General features: G+C 39.2%; 1 protein-coding gene across 1 annotated transcript in view; it reads right to left on the bottom strand.

Annotated features, from left to right (window-relative positions):
• Nucleotides 1-7066: 7066 nt before the first annotated feature.
• The window catches only part of CAP2 (cyclase associated actin cytoskeleton regulatory protein 2), a 69553-nt gene continuing 61688 nt past the window's right edge, over nt 7067-14931 (bottom strand). Inside the window, exons 9-13 of the mRNA XM_005512537.4 lie at nt 14641-14816; nt 13288-13411; nt 12981-13063; nt 10182-10322; nt 7067-8633 (exon numbers count right to left, since the gene is read on the bottom strand). Of these exons, the coding sequence (XP_005512594.2) occupies nt 8550-8633; nt 10182-10322; nt 12981-13063; nt 13288-13411; nt 14641-14816 (608 nt within the window). The 3' untranslated portion in view covers nt 7067-8549. The remainder of the gene's footprint in view (nt 8634-10181; nt 10323-12980; nt 13064-13287; nt 13412-14640; nt 14817-14931) is intronic.

Here is a 14931-nt window from a genome sequence, read left to right as displayed (position 1 = left end):
GGCTCCGGGCGCTGAAAAGCCCGCGCTCTGGGGAGGTCTCTCAGCTGCCGTGTACAAGGCACGTACTTTTTCCTCAGCATAAAACACCAAGGATTCCCGCCCCCGGTCCTCCCCGCGGCGGCGTGGCGCCGCCTGGAGGCCGCGCGAGGAGCTGCTGCTCCCTGAGCGGCGTCACTGCCTCAGGCCTGTGTCGCCAACCGCCGCAGGGAGACAGTCGACCTTCTCCTCAGCCAAAGACCCAGCCCTGGCTGCGTAGCTGGATAGCGGCTGTGGGGACTGCCCCAGGGCGGTTAGGCCAGCGGGTTGTGTGGGCTGGGAGCCTCCCATCTTGTGTACGAGCCATTCCCAAACCGCTCCTCTCCGAACGTCCCCTTAGCAGGGCATGGCAGGCAGGCCAGAGCATGAACTTTCTGCCTCTCGCATTCTCTACCTCTTCAGCTGACTGCTGAGTCTGGCCTAGACCGCAGATTTATTACTTCTCCTAGGCTGCGGTAGGTGAGCTCCTAACCGTGAGTCGGGAATGAGGCGCGGCCTTGGCTCTGGGCCGGTGCAGCTGGGCAGAGCTGGCTGCCCCACTTGCTGCCACCTGTCATCACAGCTGCTCCTGACCTCTAGCAACTCACTGAACACTTCGGTAATAGGAAGTGGGTTGAAACTGGGGAGAGAAATGCTGTTAAACTGCCACTTGTGTGGCATTTTGTTTTTGTGGTATAAACGTTGCTTTCCATCTCTCTTTTTTATCTTTCCCCTATCACATTCATGTTCTCCCTGTGCAAAAAGGCTGGATCTCTACAGCAAGTTTAAATGCAGTTCTCAAAATTGCTTTTTAATATTTAAGGTTCCTGTGTACTATTAAGCTTCTCAAACAGACCACAAGCTCTATATAACACAGAAGTTAATATAGCTTCCTACTGAACTAACTAGTAATATCTACTATAAACACTGAATATTTCCCATTTTAACACAGTAAATAGCATAGCTGAAAATAAAAAAGTTTTTCCCTCTATTAGACTAAAACAAATACATTATTTTTCCCATGTAACCCTAACTCATTTAAAAACTGACATCATTTCTGCAGTATGAGTCCCTTAAATAGGTAAGATAAAGTGAATTGATGAAAGTGCTTAGCAAATAACCCATTCTGTCTTAATTAAATGCAGTTGTGTTAGGTGCTGGCACTCATGAGGATATGGTCCTAATTACACTGGTATCTGTTTTGTAACATAGACCTGGGTGAAATCAATATGGATAAATCATTCGGGAAACAGCAAGTTTTAGCATGATGAGGAAGGTCAATGAAGAATGAAAGGAAGACAGCCAAAATATTATCTTAAACCAGCTATTAGCTCCTAATAGAAAAACTAGCTTGGGAAACTGATAGTAATATAACAGAGCTTATTCCTCTATAATATTCACTACTTCTTTCATCAGTTACAGTCTATTTTTTTTTTTTAAATTGGTTTTTACCACAAACCCTTCAGGACCATACAGTGTCAGGCTTTTTGTGTGTGTGTGGCCACAGGTTTTGCAAGCCAGATCAGATCCTAAGGTACAATTACAAGATCTCACAGGCTTCATATAATGCTGACAGTCACATGTAAATTTTAGGGTCACCAGCAACATTGCACAGGCATACCAAGTTAGAGCCCAATATGTGATTAGGCTGGATACTCAAGGTGAAATGGCATGGCTGACAGCGGAGAGAAGGGGAGTAACAGGTAACAGTGACAATGTAATATTTCCTCATTCCCAAATGTTTCAGTTATTAGTTTTTCATTATTCTGCCTTAAAAATAATTCAAAAAAAATCTACAAATTCTGCAGGCATTCAGATTATTCTATTCTGGGATGCATATAATAGAGATGTTATAACAACAGGGCTTGCTAGTGTTGGGGAACTCACAGCTGAGGCTTTTGATGACAAAGGATCTTGTTTCACTGCTGTATCAGATTGCCACACATGTTATGGGAGTACTTCTAGTCTCCTGCAGCACTGATTTCTCCTTCCTTTAGTTTGCTTTCTCTTGTTAGCAGAGTCAGGAAGGCTGATAATATTGGGTAGTTCATTGTACCAGTTGATGAAAATAAGTGGCTGAATGCCTTGGCAGCTAAAAATCCTCTTTAGAAATGAGATTTAGGCAAGAAGAGTTGTTTTGAACTGGATCAAAAGCAGGAGGTAAGAACCTAAAAACTGATACTCCAGTAGTTAAGGTTTAAGGTGAATCTGGAATCCCATGTTAAGCTATTTAAGTAATGCTGAAAAGTCTTGTCTGTCTCTCTTGAGTGGGGAGTATTTTGTAATCAATGGGAAGTAATAGAGCACTGGTCTGCTGTAAATCTAGCTGTTCAGAGCTACAGAGGTGTATTTTTCCCCATTTTTATATGCATTCTAGCATCTTGTTTTCAAGGGAGGGCTTTAAAACCTTTAAAAACCCAATAAATTGCTGAAGCATTCATCTGGATGTATGAAGCTGAAGTTCAATTCCTTCCTTTGCTTGGAGGAGGCAGATCACATCTCCTGCATCATGTTGAAGTGCTCTAATAGGAGCTCTTCTAAAAGACTTGAATGAGAGTTGTTGGATGTTAATCAACACTAACCTCTTGTCATTCAGAAGTGGTTAATTATTGTTGTGCACAGCAGCCTACATATATTCATGCTACTTAGACATTTGTACCAAGTATGTATGTTCATGTACAGAGTGAAATTAAATGGAAGTGTTGGTTAAAGGCATTGTTCATTACTCAAACATACACACTGCGTCACCAAAGAGTGAGAACATTACTGCTTATTGGGGCAAGGAGGCAGGTACAGAATATAAAACGAGCCAAAAAAAAATGAATTATACATTTATGTAAGTATAATGTAGAACATTATATGTTTCAGTGTAGGAAAATGGCACAACTGTCTCTCAAATCAATGTAGCCTTTCACTCTGAAACTGATTTGTCTAATCTGAAGATTTTGAAGGAGAGATTAAAAGCTATCATAGTTCACTGAGAGACGAGTGAATAACAGATGCTAATAGATGCAACTTCAGGTGTAATACAGACAGAAAACAGAATCCAAATGGTCACAGTTGATAAAAGGCCAGAGCAAATCAGCTGGAGGAAAAAAGGAACTTTTCCACTTTCATTTTAGGGTACTTATATTTTTAGTGTGGTTGCCTGTTTACTAGTACTGTCTGTTTTGGGAGCTGTGTGTAAATACCTTTATTTGCCTTTGACTTTGATCTGGTTTGAATGAAGAGTCACCAGAAAACAGCTTTACTTAGCAGCGTGGCACTCAGAAGCCCTACCAGTTACCTAATTCCCTATCACATTTCTTAATGTTCCCAGAGAGGAAATATGAGTGTTCCTTCATTGAAGCAGCACTGGAACTAGGGATTTGGAGAAGAGTCTTTGGTGTTCAGTGGTGATCAGGTAGGGTCCTTGGAATGCTGCAACACTTAGGGAAGCAGGGTTAAGCCTAGGAGATGACCACTGGGTTTTGGGTGGAGGAGTAGGGAATGTTCTGTGTTCTTCTACAAAAATTTGGCACCTGATAAGATTTTTCAGGATTATTTCAACTATAAAGAAGGGGCACATTCTTGTTTTCTAGTAGCCAGAACATTTTTGGGGGAGTGTTATTCATGATTTTTATCTAATGACAGTTTCATATGTCAGGACCCTGTTTATAAGAACCTTCTGAGGGGAGTAGCTACTTCTGGGCAATATTATCACAGCAATGGGCCCAAATTGCCTCCAGCAGGGGAACTGAACCTGTCTTGTATGTTAGTGATAACTGCTTTGCTTGCTAGCATATAATGTAATTGAGTGAACATTACCTCCATTTAACTGAAGGGTTTCAAATGGACAAATGCTTGATCTCTGGGAAAGAAACGTGAGGCAGAGGTTTATGAACATGTATGTTGTACAGTAACGTGGAAGGAACTCATGCTGATTCAGCTACACTGAGGACTCAGAAAGGAGTAAGAACAAGAATGGTTTGTGTGGATAATAACTATGGCACTGGGAAGCAAGTGCCTAGTTCCCTAGGACATTGAAAAGACGCCTGGTTTTCAAATGCAGACTTGAAATTACTTATTCCTTTATCTTCAATAGCTCTGTTAAATATTACTTTTAAGTTAAATCAGGATTTTTTTTTTAAATATGCTTTTAATGGATATACACTTAGCGGTGTTCAGAAAACCAAAAGATCAAATTAATCACTGGTAACAAGTAGTTGTATTTTATTCTTCCTCATTCATCCCAATCAAACCTTCTCCTTTTACCAAAATGAGAATTTCAAAATCAGAGTAATCTTTAAATGTTTTTATGGTGACTTTTAGACAGTAGAGTTTCCCAGTTCTTTGGCAAACAGTATACACATCCTTCATGAACACTGTGGTCCCACATTTTTTCATTAACAGAGCTGGCAGAGGCCTGGGCCTCAGCTGGTTCCTGCCATCTGGTGGATACATGGTCTCATTACCTCAATACTTCTAATTTCCACTAACCCTTAGTAACCAGTATTTTAAATAACTAAGCAAGTATCACAGAATCACAGAAGGGCTGAGGTTGGCAGAGTCCTCTGGAGGTCACCTGCTCAAGCAGGGCCACCTACAGCTGGTTGCCCATGTCCAGATGGCTTTTGAATGTTTCCAAGGAGGGAGAGTCCACAGCCTCTCTGGGCAACCTGTGCCAGTGCAACCTCCCGTGTTCCAGTTTATGCCTGTCGCCTCTGGTGCTGTCTCTGGGCAGCACTGAAAAGAGCCTGGCTCTGTCTGTTTTGCACCCTGCATTCAAATACTTAGAGACATTTACAGATTGCTCCTGAACTTTCTCCAGGCTGAACAGTCCCAGTTCTCTCAGCAGTTCTCATAAGAAAGGTGCTCCAGTCCCTTAATCATCTTCATGTCCCTTCTCTGGTCTCTCTCCAGTATGTCCATGTCTCTCTTGTACTGGGCAGCCCAGAACTAGACCCAGCACGCCAGGTGTTGCCTCACCAGTGCTGAGCAGAAGGGATGGATCCTCTCCCTTGACCTGCTGGCAATGCTCCTTACGCAGCTCAGGATACTATCAGCCTTCTTTGCTGGCTCACGTTCAGGTTGGTGTCCAACAGGACTCCCAGGTCCTTTTCTGCCAAGCTGCTCTCCAGTTGGGCAGCCTCCAACATAAATTGGTGTGCAGGGTGGTTGTTAACCAAATGCAGGACTTTGCAGTTCCCTTTGTTGAACTTCGTGAGGCACTTGTACAGAGTATCTCATGAGTACTTTTACAGAGGTTCTTTTTGAGAAAGTGTGAGATCTGTTGAAACTTAACCTTTTACATTTGGACACAGTAAAAACTCCTCTTTTACATGTGTTTTACTGGCTGATGGACAGCATCTATACTGGTGAATATTTGACCCATGCAGGTTTATAAAAAATGAACTGGTTATTGTGCCATACACATTTGTTCTATATCACTATATGCACCAAATGCACTGTGTTCTGTTTTGACCATTGTGCTGATTTAGATAACCACAATATTAGTGCAGGGCAGAGCTGAAATCAAGGGGCATATCTAGTGTGACAACATTCCGTAAAAAGAAACAATCAATAGGACTTTAGGGATGCTCAGCATTTAGCAGTTCGTTCCTTGCTGGAGTCAGACATTAAATACAGATCAAACTTGCTGCTGAAGACTTGGTGGGACACAACTGATCGTGGGTGGGATGGCTCATGAAATTGTCATTCTGAAGCTTGTTGACTAGTTCTATCTCAAGATATACTTGATTTTTTAGAAGATGAATTTTTAACCTTTAATTGTACAGAAATCCATGTAGGGTAAAATCAGAACCGTGCATTTATTTGGCTTATTTAGGACTCCTTTATATTTTTGAAGTTAAGAACAGGTTGCAGGAAACAGTCCAACCTACCTGAAATGTATGACAAGTATTTTTATGAGGACCAGAACTGACAAAAGATGGTTATAGATATTTTTCGTCATGTAGGTGACTGAGAGTACTGGATAAAAGCTGTTTGCATATTTTAAAAGTCTCTCACCTGTTCTGTTTTCTTGTGTCCAAGAATACACAGGCTCACTGGCCTTTTCTCCAGATGGAGCAATTATACCTTGGGTCTGTCCATGCAAGGCTTTCTTCCTTGTCTTTAAACCTTTGCTCTCTGACAAAATTCTCAGGTGTGCTCAGACTCTCAGGAACACACTGTTACTGCATAAGACTTCTTTTTAAGAAGCCAGTCAAAAAACGTACTTGGCTCTAACATGCTGCAGGAACATGCGTGTTAGGGAGAAGGTATAGACACAACAGAATTTGCTTGCAAACATCTAAAAGAAGAATCAGTCCGCCCTTCAGACAGTTTGTTTTTGAGGGGGGAGTTAAATCCCTAGGAGGAACTAAAATAATTTGTCTGTGTAGCGATTCAGAGCTGTCCTGCTGCTTTCTGTTTAACATCAAGCATTCGATACTTGTTTTGTATTGTACCTGCAAAGGATTAAATGGTTGTGGTTGCTGCTGCACAATGACTTGACCCCTTTTTGATGCTGGATGAAAACAAGAGTCTGTATTTCGATTCAGAATGCTCCAGAATGAGATTATTTTCTGGTGCAAATTATGATGTAAGTATTAAACAATCTTCAACAATGCTTTTATCATGACTGGTATCATGATGCCCATTTTTCATATATGAAGCACACCCAAGTGAAATATGGAGTAGACTGCTTGTGGAGTTTGTTAACACAGGAGGGACACATCCAAAGCCTTATAAGGAAAATGGGAAAAGCTAAAAATAGAAGGCAAACATAAACTTTTAGCAGGTCATAATCATCTCCTTAGGAATAATCTCTGGAAGACACAGGTGTACCTAGAAGTTCAATTCTCTGTCTGGCAACTACGTATGAAACTTCAGGTTTATCTGCTAGCGTGCAGAATACCCGCTATTCACTGTCAGGTGGATTATGGTGGCAAAAGTGATAATGTTTAATGAAATGGGAGGAGCAGCTACTTTTTCTCAAACTCTTGAAACAGCATTTAAGAAGGAGGAAGCATACAGGACAAACACTGCAATGGAGCAAGCCCTGAACAACTTTGTATTTAAACAAGTACATTTTCCTTTTTATTTCATAGGAAGTTTACTGTTGAAAAAATGGTATGTATTAAAGCAAACACATTGTACACAAAGATTAAAGATCAGATAGCAAAACCTTACGAATGAGCATTACTGGTTGTATTGTACAGGGTTTACAATCAAAGAGATACTTAAAAACCCTAAAGAATGAATGTACTTCAAGGTAAATTAGGCACAAAGTTTAGCTTGAATAATAACTAGCTCTGCAAGCATCTCACTGTGATTTCACTGTTACAAAGTATTACAAGTGATCAAAAACATAAAGTGACTTTTAAAATTTTTAACATTTTATTTGTACTATGTGCTGAAATAGTACAAATGTATCCGACACTATACCTTTGTTAAAAAAGCATGTACAATAAGGACTATAAAGTAGAATCAAAGGGCTAAACAGGAAATTACCCCGTTATCTGGGCTCAGAATTAGTACGACATAAATCTATGGCTTTGCTTTGTGGACATCTTTGAAATTGAGTAAGTCCTACAAACGTGGGGAAGAAAGAGGGAGATATTTTTAATGAATATGAGGTACAATAGCAATATTTTAGAGGAACATTCTTAATAAGGAAACTAGCTGGTATCTGACATACATGTCTTTCTCCTTTTCTGAATAGGATGCAAGATACAATGTGAAATTTTAAAGAATGAGAGATTGTCTCACAACAAAAAGAAAAAGGAAAAAATAAATCCAAGGAGCAAAAAACCTGCAAGTGATTTGCTGCAAGGTTTTTAGGTGAGGCTTTAGCTTAGAAAGAATTACTAATTTGGAACAAATGAGAGGGCAACAGCAAATCTGTGGACCATAATAAAATCTTACCTCACAGAAAACCTAGGGATCTTCTAAACATACATATTAGAAAAGTGTTTGATTAAAATATCAGATTTTTTAAAATCTTCCATTAGTGAAATGTATTGCTGGAAGTTGTCCTTTTTTGCTTGTTTAAAACCAAACCCATAGTGATTGCCACAGAACTGCAAGGAAACATGTGCTTTCTAGGGGTACATTTTTACTGGATTGTACAGGAATTGCTTAATAGGTAAAAATAAAGTCTTTATGCTGTTTTTGATTAGCAGAAACTTAAAAAGGAATGCACTGAAGCAAGATGATAACAAAGTGTATCATGCAGTATTTTGGCTTAATGTATATAGTATTTCAAACCAATGATGTGACTGGAGGGTGGGGGTTTTAATCCATTACATTCACATGATATCATTTAGAATTAAAATTGTACGTGAAAGCAAACTGTGTGGAAATGTGAAAAATACTGGGATGCCTAACAAAAGCGTGCCAGATGTGTTATTGTTTCTAGCATGCAGAGCTAATGCTTGAAGGCCTGTCACAGCAGTATGAACTACCACTGCTCCTAGTTCTGTACGTTACTGCTTTGTTTGTGCTGGCTGTGGTCTGGTCACGGTCAGCAAGTGTTGTATGGCGTTGGGAAGTTAACCCACAATTTCTGCAGGTTCAGTGACCAACTTAGATCCATCCCATGCTGTCTTGAACTGTTCAGGAACCGGAAATTCTTTCTGGTAAGAAACAAAAGCGGCAATGACAGTTAAATAAACAGGGGATAACTAATGAAAACTGGTTGAATACTATTAGTGCTACATGACTGAGAAAGCATTGATAGCTCAGACATACCAGGATTAGAGAGAAGCCTTCTTCATTACCCTAGGAAGCTATTTTACAATGCCACACAGGAAAAAACCTTATTACTACGCAGTTTCAAATAGCCTTGGTATGTTACTACTTTGCAATAATCCCTCTCACACCATTATTTGGAACAACTGAGAAAATAAGCCTCATGTCAGAAGAGACTTTGGATTCCATCAGTGTCTGGGTTGGAAGACAGTAGAAAGGATTTAGATGTGGAGATTTAGCAAGGAGACTAATTTTAAAGGATAAAAGCAATATTACAATATGGAAGGAAAAAAACCACACAACTATCATTTTAAGTGTGATACACTTAAAAAAGACTCTGCATCCCTTCTGAGGTACACAAAATGAAGCAGGAAATCAAAGAAAGTCTCATTCTATTCTGTGTATTTAGTGAAAGGATGGGAGATGTCATTGTGTCTTTCTCTGCTCCCAATAAACAAAAAAAGCTGTGAAGAGAAGGGTTTATTTGTTCAGACCGCAAAATGGTGTTTTGTTAGCCAGTAATTTCAGATGATACAGTGCTTTGGGGCAAGACTGATTAAAAGGACCTTTTTAAAATTAAAAAAAAAAAAAAGAAATATGGACCCACTGAATATCATTCCCTTTTTAGTTATCTGAAGCTAGGCATCAATCAGTCACTTTTGGAAACGTGGAGTGTGAGAATTCTCTTGTTACATATTTTCTTTTATAAAGCCTAAACCTCTCTACCATACAAAATTCTAGCCCAAAAGATCTACAAGAAATTTAAGTTCTATCTGTGGCCATGCAGTGCAATTTCAACACTGCTCTGTTGAGGAAACTATTAGGAGAATGTTTTGCCTGCATAGTCCCTTGTTAGTGTGTGAAGTGACAGAGCATGACTACCAGAAATGCTGGTGGGTACGGTATGAAAATCTTACTAGAACAGAAAAGGAGGCAGGAAAATACATGTGTTTAAGGACATGGCTTTTAAGGACATATGTGGAAAATACTACAGATTCTACCCATGTACCAAAGGTTTAGGAAAAACCAAGTATATTATGCTGTATTATTACATCTGTAGTAGTATTACATTTATCTTAGTTTTAGCATCATCATCATCCTTGAGTGCTCTTGTGTGAAGTTAATTTCTTTGGGAGATTATTTTAGATATCAAAAAAGAAAATTAAATGGACAGGAGATTAAGCCATTATCTATCAAAATGGAAAGTAGTAATGTCATGTCTGATCTTCGAAGTTACTTTGTGCCCCAGAAAATAACAAGTTCTTCCTGCACTGATAGCTGAGATATTGGTACACAGAAATTCAATTGTTTTGGATCATTTTTTTGAGACATAATATATGTAGTATGTTAGTTTATTTCCTAGCAGTTTAAGTGCTGTTAGCTACCAAACTAGTGGGGAAGGGGAAGGAAAGCTTTAAAAATATCTCACTCACATAGTCACCATCTTGGGGGATGAGTATGTTCATCTCAGATGACTTGGCGCTCACAATCTCACAATCTAATGATTCCTCACTGAGGTAGATGTGGCAGCCTTCTGTTTTGTTAATAGAAATGGTTGGCACTTTCCCCATCACCTGCAAAATAAAATCTACTTAATATTAAATCTTAAAATGCACACAAAGATACTGCTAATAAAATCCGTCTTGCCTGCCAGGTCTAATTTTGGCCACCAACATCTGATCTGTATGTCAGCTGCCTGCATGGTGCTCATATTTGAGATAGAGCTAACCACTTGTTGGACCGCGTGAAAATTTGTGGTGGTGGTAACAAAGATCTATACACAACAGCAAACTTACAGTATACAGCAAGCTTTTATACAGTTTGATAAAAGTGCACCCCTGATTCTAATTTCAGTGACTCTTTTGTGCTGGTATTTAGATGGTGTTCACCTCGTTCATCGTTGAGAACTGGTTGAGAAATCAAACATGTCAACTTCAACCCAGTAGGGGCAAGTGAAAGATCCCAGCATATAGTAGTACTCAACAAGTGATTTGTAATAAGTTCTGAAGACTTCAAAGCTCTTCGAGGTTTTACGGCATACAATAGGAAAGGGTTTTTATCTCCTTCAGGCAAGCTACAGTTCCAAAAGAGTACTGAGATCAATTTAATTAAATCTCTAAAGGTATTTCTTATGTCACTTTAAAAACAAGCACAAGAGCATCTTGAGGGGAGAAGGGTAATCTTCTCTTGTTTATAATTCCACAGATTAAAATATTTCTTCATGGCTACCTGGCTGACGTGCTAGTTGTCAGTAAAAATTCCTCCTTCTCCTGCCCTCTAGCAGGGACAGCAATATACTCTGGACAATGCCTGAAAAGGGCAGGGGTTATTCTGAGCCATAAAACAGTAACAGCATGTGATACATATCTACATATTAATGAAATAATGTCTCCCATCATTCAAGTTAAGAATGTATTTTTGGCTTCAGTTCCTTAAATGTGACAGCAAAGAATAAGTGTATCTGTCCTCTTGCATCCCACCCTGATCCCGTAGTCTGATCTATATAGTGGTCAATGGATCTTAAACTGATCTTTCTTTTCTTCAGTGAGTTCTCATGCCATAGAGAATAAAAGGAGGGTTTGTTTAATAAATTTTGCAAACATCTGGCAAGAAAAAAAAATAAACACTGTCAGGAAGGAAAGCCAAGCAATATGGCACTGAAGTAACTATTTAATAGCAAAATCTCTAGGATGAATTTACTGAAGTTTGTTGTATTAACATACAATGTATTGGCAAATTATAAGATCAGGTCTTCAAAATAAAAGTCGAGGTGCTCAGCACTTGGCATACTCAAAGCCTGTGGAAGCTGCCTGATTCAAGCAGCATATAGCATATAGCCAGATTCTACCATTTTTAAGTGGAACTCCACTCTGCTCTGTGGCATAGAAGCCTTATGCAATATTCATAGAACTTGCTTAATCAAAAGAATTCTGATTCTTAGAAAATATGTTCCTCCTTTATTTGAGCATTAACAAGCTGTGGTTTCATTATTCATTACATCTGAATTCCTCAGCTTTCATGAATAGTTGTAGAGGTAATGATAAAAATAATGTAGTTATTTTAAAAAAACCCACTCAAATAAATGCCTAGGATCTTTTTCTTTAACTAACTGCCTCTGCCATAAGAAGACATAGTGATCATGCTCGCTGCATTCAGAAGATGATGCACAGCTGGTAGCAATGTCAGTCGCTTGCATGAGTTTCAAAATATAAAAAAAATCTTGCTATTGTTCCCTGTGGTGGTTGTGACCAACATTTCTGAAGGATGGAGCAGGATTGTCTACATTTAATGTCACACTGCAGACACAGTCTTCTAAGCAAAAGACCTCACTTTGCTTGAATACTGGCAGCTTGATATAATTTGATTAACATTTAATTTCTTTTTCACTTAAAATAATACATCCTAAAGTCCTTTCTGGAGACTAGGCAGTGGATGCTGGATACAACCCTGTACTACAGCATGCATAGTTCTACCTCTTTGGAATGGGATGAGCGAAGTGCTGTCAATATCAGGCAGAATGTCAGTATTTTGAATGGGGCAAGTGTCCCCAGCAGGGAGGGCAATATATGCACTTAAAATACATATATTTTATTTTAAAGAGAACCACAAGGAAGGTGATCTCTGATGAAGGTTTGCTTACTAGTTATCAAAGACAAAATCAGTAGAGGCTCAAAGCCCATTTTTTGGCAAGTGATTACATGACTTACTCATGTAATATGTCATGTCACTGGCACGAGAGATTTCAGAGATTCCATTGCCTGCTTTCACTTTGTCATTTAGTTGTCCTTTGACAGTCTCTTGGAACATTTCCATTGAGAGAATAAGAAAAAAAGAAAGAACCATCTTCTGAGCTTAGAAATCAATTAGCTAACTGCCAGAATTTGTTCCATAAGCACCACTGAACTTTCAAGTGCCAGCAGCTGTGTACCATGAAAGCAAGAACATTAGGGCCAGAAGTAATAGTTTTTACAGCATATAGGTGTCTCAGCTTCACTGGAACCAGGAGGACTGGACTCAGTGAGGTTTGTTCAGTGATACTCAGTAGTTTTCATAGGCATTTTCTAAATACATCAGCAGAATTCAGTGCTTGTAAAGATACATATGGATGCATCAATCTCTTATTTTTGTTGTGCTTCTGTGAGTTTTTACAATCTCTTGTAGCTACACATTGGCCTTTTTCCCTACTTGTTCTCCATTCTGTTTCTGTCTTTGTTTTTCAAATAGATGTTTACCTGAATCTGAATATCCCTGGAATTGATCACTTCCACGATTCCCACAACGTTGTCAAACACAAGGCCAAACTTTTTACAGTTGTCTAAAATAAAAGCAATCATAAATAAGCAAGGTGAGATAAAAGCAAATATAAGCACACCTGCTACATTAACTATGAAAATTCCCAGTCTTGCACTGCATAGCTGAGTGGCTTTACTCATGTGATCAATCCATTAAAGTGAATAGAACGATTCAGGTGCATTATTAATCACATAAGTCAGTGTTTTCAAGACTGGGATTAAAAGCTCAGCTGAGCTATCCACTCACCAATAGTAATTGAATTGACTTTTCCTTTTATCTGAAGTGTAGATTTGTTACATTTAAAAATGTAGGCCACTTGCTTGAGTTCGGTGTTGTTAATGACCAGGTCATTCTTATCCTCTTGATATTCCTATTTCAAAAGAAAGTTTATTTAACTGGTTGTCTTTAACTAGCTAATAGTCAGACAGAGTTTAGTACAACTTATCCTTGAGTCATTGTATCTTCAGTTACAACAGAGCAATATCCTTCCTGTGGCTTAAAAATTTAATCTGCTTGGTGATCAGACATTTCACCTAATTCACCCTTAGGTAATGTATATTTTAGAGCTGCAGAACTAAAGAACTTAGCATAGACCGTGACAAAACCCATTGATTTTGTAACAAGGGCATTATGCTCACAACAATTTTAAAATGCACTCACAAAACTGTTGCTTGGCACCCAACTAATTTAAACTGCCACCTTGAAGAACAGAGCAAGTTTTTGTTCCCCCTGATGTCATATAATGGTCTATACAGTGTGCTATGATCTGGTGCAGGCATTACCATATACAATAAGGAGTAACAGATGAAGAAATTTCCATTAATTATGAATCATGAAGGGACATTTACGCTCCATGGATGTCAAGGAAAGACCAGGGATTCACAAGGAAAGCTCCAGGGGCTGTAACCCTAAGACAACATAACACAGGCAAACGGTGACTGCACCTTCTGCAAACTCAACTCCACAGTAACGACTGTGTAGATAACCTTCTGCATGACTAAACCACATCTTGATTCTTCCCTCTTTTAACCAACACAGTCACATGGATTTTCACTCATAGATTCTGTGGTATGTGCCTACATAAATTAAGTCTCAAACTTGAAACAAATCTATCTTTTCCATCTGTAGACTGAGCAAAAGGAAAACACTGCTCTACTTTTAAAGCATGGGAGACATGCTTGCATGGTGATGAAAAATAAATTTATAATTCTATTGGTTAACAATGCCAGCGCAAGTGCTCTGTGATAACACTGTTCTCTCTCACATGAATGGCCTGCAAGAAGGAATTTTAATTGGAGTCCTCCACTGGACTTGTTTCTGGGGATTGTCTAATTTTGCAAGGAATTTAGATGCTCGTTCTGACATTCTCCAGTTCAGAAGAATCAGTATGATTCTCAGAGACAAATGAATTAACTTTAGATGCTACAGAACAGTAAAAACTAAACTGCAGCAAGGCAGAGCAATGCAAGAACCAGCCCGTTTTACTTGCAGCTGTGATTTGTTGCACCCTGGTCATGGACAGCCTTTTTGCAGGATGTTCAGTGCTCAACCTGGTTTGCAATATGTTGGGTGCAGTTCCAAGGTGTGACTGGAACTCACCACTCTCCACTTCTTTCCCTCTAGCTCCAAGACAGGGGTATGGCTCTGCTGCGGGGAATTCTTGGGAGAGGTGGGGCTTGGAGTATGGCTTTTTGTCGGAGAACGAACAGGGGGACACTGGGCACGTAGGCTGGGGTTCTTGTGAGTCTTCTGGTCATCAGAGACATGGCGAAGCCCTAAAAAAAAAAGGCATTTATGAGAGAATCTGTTTTCCAGTCTTAAGGGTGTTAATATTTAAGCAGGAAAGGTTCAATTGTGTGAAATTATTCTGTGAATTATTTACATTTTTTA

Source organism: Columba livia, chromosome 2 (assembly GCF_036013475.1).
Source record: "Columba livia isolate bColLiv1 breed racing homer chromosome 2, bColLiv1.pat.W.v2, whole genome shotgun sequence".
Classification (NCBI taxonomy): Eukaryota; Metazoa; Chordata; class Aves; order Columbiformes; family Columbidae; genus Columba; species Columba livia.
The sequence above is the reverse complement of the archived record's forward strand: the minus strand, read 5'-3'. Positions and strand labels throughout refer to the sequence as shown.